The 11,403-nt window shown below is 32.7% G+C and overlaps 1 protein-coding gene across 1 annotated transcript in view; it reads left to right on the plus strand.

Moving 5' to 3' along the window:
- Nucleotides 1-742: 742 nt before the first annotated feature.
- Nucleotides 743-11,403, plus strand: part of LOC110036093 (UDP-galactose/UDP-glucose transporter 3-like) — a 12,421-nt gene continuing 1,760 nt past the window's right edge. The window contains exons 1-4 of the mRNA XM_020740452.1: nt 743-995; nt 1,073-1,170; nt 1,253-1,383; nt 8,684-8,714. Of these exons, the coding sequence (XP_020596111.1) occupies nt 895-995; nt 1,073-1,170; nt 1,253-1,383; nt 8,684-8,714 (361 nt within the window). The 5' untranslated portion in view covers nt 743-894. The remainder of the gene's footprint in view (nt 996-1,072; nt 1,171-1,252; nt 1,384-8,683; nt 8,715-11,403) is intronic.

An 11,403-nucleotide genomic window follows, 5' to 3' on the forward strand; every position in this document is an offset into this window, starting at 1 on the left:
TTTTGTTTTTGATGTATCGGTTGGTTTTGCGATTGCGAGGAGGCGTTTAGTAGTACACAATTTACGAGATTTTGCCATGAATTTAACTTAAATCCTTCAAACATAAAAAAAATAAGAAATTAAATTCAATGCTCCGTTAAATCAAAATCTCTCGTGTTTTGTGAATATCTTTTGCGTTTCGTTTACTATGTTGTAAATCTGGATATATTAAATCCAACTATGAGGTGAATTTAAGAGACGTCACTCATGGTCGCTCGCGAGATCTGTATAGTTAGATAAATTCGATTTCAACGAATTTAATAAATCATGTTTAATGTAAATTCAAATCGCAGTCAAACACAACCTAAGAGTTTTGGCTTAACGAGGGAGGAATAGAAAGCTCAAGAAGTGGTAATTTGATTGCTTTTGTATGGTTTTAGTTGGTAGAACAATAAATAGCAAAGTTTTGGGGTTAGATATGCTAATAAAATAGTTTTCTATGGTAAGTAGGTAAATCCTCCTTCAATAAAATAAGGCCCAAATTTATATTTAAATGCCAAAATTTAAATAAAAATATGTAAATATAACTTCTACTAGTCAATGTACGACCACAATGGCAACTCGGAGTTTCCCTTTGATTTCAGTCAACCACGTCTAGGCAACCAATTAGAAGAGGACCTTGTCTTGTCATCCAATAAAAATACGCCACGTTCGCGTTGATACGTCGAATGCTGCGGTACATATTACCTCATGCTCCACTCAGCCCCCACGAATCGAAGTGTGGCCGCGATTCGAACTTCCTCCCTTCGAATTCCAGCCGTTCTCTCCTTCAAACCCTTCCCTGCGTTATCGCCGGCTTCCGGCCGGCAGATCTGGAAGTGTTACGGCGGCACGATCCGCCTCCACACTCCCATTATGGAGGTCCCCGTAGGTGTCCCTCGCGTTCTGGTATTGGCCTTCTGTGTGGCTGGCATCTGGGCCTCCTATATATACCAAGGCATTCTTCAGGAGACCGTGTAAGCTTTGCCGATCTCTTGCTCGTTCTTTAGATATTGATATTAGGGTTCCTGATGTGTGTTAGCTTCGTGACCAGATCTACTAAACGCTTTGGACCGGATGGGAAGCGCTTCGAGCATCTTGCGTTCCTGAATCTGGCTCAAAATGTGATTTGTTATATCTGGTCTTTGATGAGTGAGTTTCCAGTAATGATTGTTTTGCTTGAAAATTTTGTCGCAACTTTAGGTGTCGAGTTCATTGGGTTGTATTTTGGCAGTGATTAATCTTTTTTCGAGAAGATCTTCCGGCGGTGCTCCATTGTGGAGTTATTGGAGCGCCAGTATCACAAACACAATTGGTCCGGCGATGGGGATTGAAGCTCTCAAGTACATAAGTTACCCTGCTCAGGTATGTGTTGAAATTGTAGTTTTCCTTTGTGAAGTTTTTATTATTATGTTTTATATTTTCAAAAAAGAATAACCGTTTATCATTGTTCAACTAAAAGCCATATAAAATTGAGTTATTCATGAATCTTGGATATTTATATATATTTAAATTATGGCTTCGACTGATATACTGAATAATTCGAAGCTGTTTAGGTGAATAAATTAAGCCTAGGGGCATTCCTTCCTACTTTGCTTTTAAACGCCACCCTTAACTTTCAAATCTGGTATCTTCGAATGATTTACATACACACCACTCAATTGCTATGTATTTACATATCTAAAACCTAAATTTTGTTTTTTTTATATTTATAGCACTTAAATATTTCATATCACATCAAAAATACCACTATACTAACTTTAAAAAAAATGAAATACACCTTTTCATGAATAGATAAAGTGATACAAAAATAAATACCAAAATTTAGGTGTTAAGTATGTAAATACATAGGAATTGTGTGCAATGTTTGTATTTTTTTCTAATTTATAAAGTTAAGTCTGAAACTTCCCTCCTAGGTCTCCATATGTTGGGTTCAATCAAAGGGATTTTCCAGGCATGTCTCAAAGTTTTGCCTCTTTTGTATTATCATGCAAAATGGATTTAGAGATTAGAATTGTTTAACACAAGTAATTGTAAATTCATACCGTTTTATAATTTGGCTGCCATGCATTGATTGATCCAGCACAACTTAAAGTTAGTTTGGTGCTTCCAATATTCCACTTTAAATTAAATTGTTTAAATTTTCTTGGATTTATTGTATGAAAAATTGGCAATATAGTTCTAAATATAAATTGTTGTGGTAAGACTATTTGTTTAAATTGCATATGTGCCTTTACTGTATCATATGACAATAGGAAGTCATAGAGTACTTAATGGCAAATTTTATGAAATTGTAATTATGTCAGTTTGTATGGATATGAGTGTTGGCTGGTACAAAGGTTATTGGTATCTAACATGATACTAATGAGAATGTTTACTTTGATGCATGGAAAATCTAAGAATAAAATGAATTATTCTAATAGAGGAATATGTTGAATGACATCTATTATTGGTTAGGTAATTGAAAATATATTAGTTTAATTTGAACATGAATAAATGGTAAAAATGCATGACTTGGACATGCATATAAAATTACTGTTCAAGAATTAGGAATGAAGCGGAGGTAGATCCAAGATAAGAAATATATAATTTGTTTAAAATAATTTGCGAAGAATGGATTTAGTTCCTCAAGGAACACTCCACAAGATTTAATAGAAAATTAGGGTTTATAGCTCTGGCACCAAATATCTGGATAAGGCTTATGATGGTGATGATGACCTCTTCTCTGAATTGTTATAAGGAAGTTTTTCATCTTGAATGAATATATTCCACTTGTGAATGTACTATATTATTTGTTATTATCCAATTTAGTGGGGGCCAAAGAACTGAAACAACTTGAATGAAATTTCCTAGAATATTTGATGAGAATAGCTATGTTTAGTTGACAAGGCCAATTTACCTAAAGTGTGCTCACCATGAATAATCCCTTATTATACTTTTGAAAGTTTTATTGGGATCTTTGTTCATTTGCTGAGTCTATGGTTGGTTTGCAAGATAACTAACTATCTTGGTAGATATATTTTCCTATACTCTGAGCCTTGGTTTTGTGCCAGCTATCTATTTGGACTTTTGAGAGTGCAATATGAATCAACTGTTTGTGTTTGATGTACTAGAAGAAGCAATGCAGTTCAGAGAGTAGTTTTTTTTTAATTTTTTTTTATATAAATAAATTGAAGGATTCAAGCACAACTTGGCTTTGTAATCAATTAATGTTGGATTTGTTTCTTTCCAAAATGAATGAAATAGTTTCACAAAGGCAGTCTATGATACATAAAATTATGCTCTAGTTTTCTTTGTTAACAACGTTTCTTCAAGAAATATATAAACTTACCATTGAAAATATGCTCCAATCAGAGCAGAGAATTGAAGGCACACATATCGATGCTTTGTACTGTTGGATCTATTTACTTATGACTGAAATTGTAAAGAAATTATGACACAGATCGAGACTCTGTACTGTTGGATTTATTTGTCTACCAATCTTGGATTGTGATATGTATACTTCCTTATATGATAGGTGTCACCTAATTATGTTTCCCTCCTTTTTTAACTTATTTCTATTTTGTAATGCGTGTACAAAGAAGAAAATGAGATTCTTAAGAAGTTTTTTTATTATTTATTTTTTACATGGTATTGGAGCGAGGTTAGGATATTCATTCCAACTTTTATTCTTATTTTCTAAGATTAGGATTTTCATTTTCTACCTTTATTCTTATTTCTTAAGGTTAGAGTATCCAGTTCTAACATTATTCTACTTATCTAACTCTTCTTCTTTGCACAATGTTTGGGTTCTTTGACTTCCCTTCAAAGGAATCAACCATGATTAATGATGAAAATCAGACTAAATGAGAACATCGGGTATTTCAAGCATCATATTGCTTGAACAAGAAAAAATACCTTAAATGGTCTAAAATTATGAAGACTTTTCTAAGGGAAAGGGAATGATTTAACATATTGTGAATCTAACTCTGGAGCCTAAAGGCCCAAAATTTATTTTGGGAAGAACTGATTTCATAATTATAACATGGTTGTGGAACACCATACTACTAGAGATTAGTGGATCATTTGTGTTTCTCTCCATCTCTAAAGAGGTTTGGGATGCGGTTAAACACGCCTACTCAAAGGTGAAAGATGTTGTACTCATCTATGAAATTAAGATAATACTCGCCACTTCGAAATAAGATTACCTTCCTGTCATTCGAATACTTCAACTCCATGAAGTTTTATTAGTTAGTGTTGGACTCCTACCGAGATTTTAAGATGTTTTGTTGTGAGGATACAACAATCCTTACCAAATTTACCGAGCAAGAGATGATCATTGAGTTTTTTGCAGGACTCGATAATGAATTTGACCAAATTGGAATTCAAGTCTTACGTAGAGAAAATCTCTCTTCTCTAATTGAAGTATTCTCTCTCGTTTGAGTTGAAGAATGAAAAAGGATAGTTATGATCAATAGTTTAGCTCCCTTGTGGTATTTGTCATGAAAACTTTTGAATCCCAAGATAAGAAACTTTATGTCATAGAACCATCTTCTTAAAAAAGGTCAACATTCTTCTTTCAGAATAATTATTTGGTGCAACTACTACAAAAGGAAAGGGTACATCAAAGACAAATGTTGGAAACTTCATGGAAGACTCTAAGACCATGGAAGACTCTAAGACCATGGAAGAAGTAAAGGGCGAAAATAAGAAAAGAAAAGACATGTCTTGTGGTTTCAAAAGTACTCAATTAAGAATAAATCAATAAGTTAAATAATTTTCTCAATTCCTTAGAAAGATTAGTAGGATCTTGCTTTCTTTCTTAGAATATATGATTTCTAATTTTTATATTTTTAGTGCATCTAATAATTCTTCCTCTTAATAGATCTTAGATTCAAATGTCACCGACCACATGATAAACTTTGCCAATATATTTCAATCTTATAAATCTTACCCTAGCAATTTAAAAATATAAGTTGCTAATGGATCCTTAAAAACTGTTACAAGAGAGGAAAATATCTAAATTTCTCCCAACATAACTCTCTGTAATATATTGCATGTCTCATAACTTATAGTTAACCTCTTATCTATTCACAAATTTACCAAAAAGTATTACAGCTAAAACATATTTTTTGTTGACTATTATGTTTTTTAGGATCTCATTATAGAGAAGATGATTGGGCAAACAAAAGAAAAGGATGGGTTATATCTTTTTGAAGATCGAGGTTAATTAGCATGCTCTTTCATCTCTCATACTACCGACAACCTTTGGACTTATCATTGTAAATTAGGACATCCTTATGTTAAAAATCTTCAGTATTTGTTTCCTTTGCTTTTTTAAAATTAGGACATCCTCTTAATAGATCTTTCATGTTTCATACTACCGACAACCTTTTGTATTAATTCATTCTAATATCTAGGGATCCTTTAAAATTCTCAATATCTCTTGGGCAATTGATTTTGTTATTTTTATTGATGATTGCACTTTATTGATATGAGTATATTTATTTAAATAAAAGCCTAATTCAGCATTATACTCCCTTTATTCACTCGCCATGATAAAAATCGGTTTAATTTTAAAATCATTTTTTTGGATGATAATGCTCATGATTATTTTAATCGCACATTAACATCATTCTTTCAAAGAGAGGGCATTATGTACAAATCTTCCCATCCTGACATTCCCCAATTAAATAGAGTGGGAAAGGAAAATTTGTCATTTTGTAGAGGTAAATAGGGCACTTCTCCTCCACAATTAAATACCAAAATAATATTGGGGAGAAGTGATTCTAAAAACTACCTATTTAACCAGCAGCATACCCTCAAGAATGATTGATTCCAAAACTCCACCAAACTATTGATTGAATTCTTTTTTACAAACTTAAAGATCCTTCCAAGAATTTCAGGAGTGTTACTTATTTTTTATATCCATAAATAGCATCTGGAAAATTTCACCAAAAACTCTCAGGTACACATTCATAGGCTATTTTGCACACAAAAGGTGTACAAGTGCCATCATCCACCCACAAAAATGCTCTTCCTCTAAATGGATGTCACTTTTTGGGAGAGAATTCTCATTTTGATGAAACATTTGATGATTTCTTTCATCCTAACTTTCCTATAATAAAAAAGATTTCATATAGAAACTTTGTACCAAGTAAACCTCTTCAGGTCTTTACAAGAAGGAACAAATCTAACAAAGTTCTCAAGCAAATTCTGAAGTCAACTACTCAGCCCACTATCACTCATTTATATCTCATCTCTCAATATATACCTTATTTTATAAATTTTCTCCATCTTATAGAGCCTTTTTAACTAAAATCAACATCAATCTTATTTCCATTCCACAAATTTTATTTGAGGGACTTGAAAATAAAAAATTGAAGAAAGCAAAGCGAGAAGAGATAAATGCCTTAGAAAAAAATTATCTATGAGAGATCATTGAATTATTGGAAGAAAAAAAGATAATAGGATTCAAATAGATTTTCACAATAAAATACAATATTGATCTGAGCCTTGAAAGATATAAAACAAGATTGGTAACAAAATGATAGATAATCATGTGAGATTGATTATCAAAAAAATTTTGCACCTATTGCGAAAATGAATACTATATAATATAACTAACAATAAATTATGGGCTGCCTATACAATAATATGATGTAAAAAATGCTTTCTTATATGGTGATGTCGAAGAAGAGTTTTATATGGATGAACATCAAAATTTGATATTCCTTTTAAAAGGAATTAGGTGTGCGAATTGAAAAAGCCCTGTATGGACAAACAATCATCGAGAGCTTGGTTTGACATGTTTGTAGAAGTCATGAAAGTATTTGGATATAAACAGAGTTAATAAGACCATACTCTTTTCCTAAAATACATTTTTTATAGTAAAATCTCAATTCATATTGTTTATGCTGACGATATGATTGTTATAGGAGTTGACAATCAAAAGTAAGAAGTAAAAGCCATGGAAGGAGTTGAATCAAACAGAATTAACGAAGCCATACTCTCTTCATAAATTATTCTATTGATGATAAAATCTTAATTCTTTTTGTGTATGTTGACGTTATGATTGTTATAGGAGATCTCAATCAAAACAAGAAACTCTCGTGAAAGGTTTGTTGATGAATTTGAAATTAAAGGCTTAGGAAAATTGAAATACTTCTTTTGAATAGAAGTGTTTCAATCTAAATAAGGGATATTCATTTTCCGATAGAAATATGTTATGAATATATTAAAAGAAACTGAGATGACAGAGTGCAAGTCATGTGAAATTCTAATTGAACTAGGAGAAAAATTTGACCTTCTATGAAGGAGATGTTGTAGATAAGGGACAATATCAAAGGTTAGTGGGAAAATTTAATTTTCTTACCTCACATTCGTCCTGACTTCACATTTGCAGCAAGTCTAGTTTATCAATTCATGCAAAAATCTAAAAAATTGTACCTTCAAATCACTTATAGGATTTTCAGATATCTCAAGTGAAGCCCTAAAAAGGAATTTTAAATAAAAGACATGATACTTTATTAGTTGAAGATACAGAGATGTAGATTAAGCTGGGTCGCTTGTAGATAGAATGTTTGCTTCAGGTTATTATACATTTTTAGGAGGAATTCTCTTAACTTGGGAAAGTAAGAAATATGATATAATTTCAAGATCAAATGTTGAAACCGAGTTCAGAGTCATTATGCAATAGATTTGTGAGCTTCTATGGTTTAAATTTAAATTATGGAATTGAAAAATCAAGTGAAAATAGCCTAGGAAAAAATATTGTGAAAATAAATCAGCCATCAATATTTCACATCATATACAACATGATCGTACTAAGCATGTTGAGGCTGAATGACATTTTATAAAAGAGAATTTGAAAAGTTGTCTGATTTTTATTCCATATGTGTCTACAAGAAATCTATCAACTAATATAGTTACCAAAGAACTCAACAACCTAATGTTTAAAAATATCATAAGAAAATTTGGAATGGTAGACCTCTACCATCCCGTTTAAGGGGTAGGGTTGAAATTTTGCTCCAATCATAATAGAAAATTGAATGAACATTGATGGAGGCTTTATGCTCTTGGCAATCATCTAAGGGCACATGGATCGAGGCTATGTACTATCAGATTTCTTTCTCTACGACCCTCAAATTATAATTTGTGTACTTCCTACCGGATTTCCGGCACCTAATTGTGTTTCCCTTCTTTTTTAATTTATTCCTATTATGTAGTACCTCTGAGTTGTATATTTACCTCCCCTCTTGTACAAAGAAGAAAATGAGATTCCAGATAAGTTTTGATTGTTTTATTTTATACAGCTATCATAATTTGCTTTTTCTTCTTTGAGAGCTAGATTTAATTTTACTCAAAAGCTGCACAAATTGAATGTCGGTTATATGCATACTTAAAGTTGATTTTTTAGCCGAGTATGTAGGTTTAGAAGATGTAGAATCTCATGGAAGGATGCCAGTTTTATAAATGATAGTTTGATACTAACAGAATTTTTTATTTTGATTTACTTGGCTGAAACAAAACAAACCTTGTTGGTGTTCCTACGCACTCTTGTGCCTTTTACTTGAAACAACTGCAGAAATAGTTTTATGGAATTTCAATGTTATATTTAATTTCTCAGAAAACCTTTTGTTAAAATACATGAAATTGTAATATTTTTACTTTGCTTTATGTGCAGGTCCTGGTGAAGTCATCAAAGATGATTCCAGGTGAGATTACTGATGCCATTATCAATTTCATCCTCAATCTGTAGAATTTTCATTTGGACTTGAAAAATTTTTCAGTCTTTTTTCCCAAATTTAATTTTAACGGTAGTAAGATATTAAAATTCTATGCCAACAACTTCATCTTCAATATTATTTCTGAAACACATTTTAATTGATACCATTCATATTCATTTTATTTACTCTGAAAAAAAAGAACAAGTTACTCTTTTGGAAAGCCATGATTTTCAAGAATGGTTCATTGGCAGTCTTTTCTTTAGTTTTTTGTTGATTTAAAAGGTTTCATACGGAAAACTAAATTATTTTATGGTTAGTAATTCGGAATTTCAATCCATTTTGAAATATCGTCTACCTGCCATTCCAAATATCTTTAATGATAGAAAATGTTCGTGCTTGATGCTTCATGAAAAAAAATGTGATGTCATGCACTCAATCCTCCATTTGCCTAGTCCGTGTACACCACTCGATGGATTCTCATGTTTACCCTGCTCCTAGATCATATGGCATACCTCTCACATGATGGCTTCCTATCTTTCCCCTGCTCCTAGATCATATGGCATACCTCTCTCAGTTGCATATCCAACACGCCACACAAATGCAACCACAACCCTATACCTACATCTTGACTCCTGTTTCCACATAATGGCTACATACCACTTGTTGTCGCCATCTTCCTACTCCATGCAAACAAATGCTAGATCTAATCTTTGGACCACTCGTTCATCCTTTACATAGTGCAACCCACTGAGCTTTTCCGGCCACTCAGTGCATCACTAACATGGAACCCAAGATCTGTGCCTCTTTTTCTAGTTGCGTACAATAAAATGGCCTCGCACACTCCTGCTTATGCAAAAATTATCGCACTCGTAAAATTATCATCATCATACAATTTTCTTTTCAGTCGCTTGCTGTCACTGGTCTCTTGCTTGCTGTCGGTCATTGATAGTGTGCTGTACTCCATTGTTTTCTGTCACATGTGTTTCTTCTGCAATGTGCAAGTGGACATTGATCTCACAAATTTAGTGCAGCTACTAAGCTTTTGCAGTCACCCACCACGTCACTAACATGGTAACCCAAGATATGTGTCTCATTTCCTAGTTGTGTACAATAAAATGGCCTCACACACTTCTACTTGTGCAATAAATATAATGCTTACAAAAATCATCGTCATCATACACCTTTCTTTTTCGTTACTTGCTTTCACTGGCCCCCCGCTTGCTGTCACTCGCCGATAGTGTCTTACCCCATTGATCTTTTGTTACGTCTTCCTCCTGCAATGTGCAATTGACATTGATCTCACAAGTTTATGCTTATTTCTTGAGCATTATTCTCATTATAAAGCACCTGTAAGATCATGTTTGACTTTGAACGGTCAATCCCTAAGCAAGCTTGATTTTATCTTTTCATGACAAATGGGGTATCTTTGATGCATTGGAAGTCTGGATTTTAGGACTTGTTCCTAAAATATTTAAATACTTTGTTTTTTCTTGTAGTTGGGTAGTAATGGATTTATGCTTCCTTTGTTACCTATTTTATTGCTTTGTTTCTTGTGATGTGCTATAATTCCTTTTTGATGGCTAGAGATATTTATGCAGATGATTACCTTCTCTATTAAAAGTTTTATCACATCTAAAACTTGATCGGATTTTAAAAATGAATGAACAATCCTTGTCTTAATGCTTTGATGTGAATGACTATTAAGCATTTGGCTTGTTGTGAAGATAGATGATGACTACGAATGCCTTGTTGATTTATATTATGATATGACCTTGTGAGTTTGAATATATTCTAAGAGTCGCATTTGAGCAGATAATCAAAGCAAAAATATTTTATAAATGTTCTTTGATACGCATGTCAGCTTTAAGATTTGTTTGCTGCTTCTAAATTTACTGAGATGTATCAACTTTATTTTTGCAAATGCGCTCAGGTGGATTAGTAACATGTCTAGCCCATACAAAATGTAAATTCAATAGTTGGCCTTTTGGTCTGATTTTATCAAGTTGCAAGGCAACATACTGATATCTTTTGCATTATGTAGAAGAGTTATCTTTTATATTATGTAGAAAATTATTCATCTAGATTCTTACGTTCATGGTAAGTACTACAAAGTTAATACTTTGAGTTTAGTTTAGGCTTCTCTTTCTGATGATTATTGATTGTAAATCCTATTCATTAACATAGGATTAGGACATGGTGTATTATTGCACTCTAGGCTAATGAGGTCCTTTTGGATAATGCAATTATCGGTTGTTGATTAGTCCACCTGCTTTGATTAGATGACCATGATTTCATAGCTTAGGAATATGGAACCATGGGATTTTGATAAGGGTTGTCATCCTATACCCCCAAGTCACTTTATTTTTTCTTACTTCCTAAATCAGTGAAGTCCCCCTCAATAATGCGTTTCATGATTGATGTCAACTATGTTCCGATCAAGTTGGGTTAACTAACTTTTATTTATAAGTTGATCTTGGATTTTTCGGTGGAATGATTGAATCATGGGATTTATTGGGGTTGCTCCACTGTTTCTCTATCGATTTTGCAAAATTATTTCTTTGGCTCCTCAATAACCTACAGTATCAAGTTGTTTTTTTGATATGAATTTATATCATGTTTTGTAACAAAAGTTCCTCTTTCCCCCTTCATGATCTAGTCTTCAGTAGATTTTGGTGAT

This window comes from Phalaenopsis equestris, unplaced genomic scaffold (genome assembly GCF_001263595.1).
Source record: "Phalaenopsis equestris unplaced genomic scaffold, ASM126359v1 Scaffold202440, whole genome shotgun sequence".
NCBI lineage: Eukaryota > Viridiplantae > Streptophyta > Magnoliopsida > Asparagales > Orchidaceae > Phalaenopsis > Phalaenopsis equestris.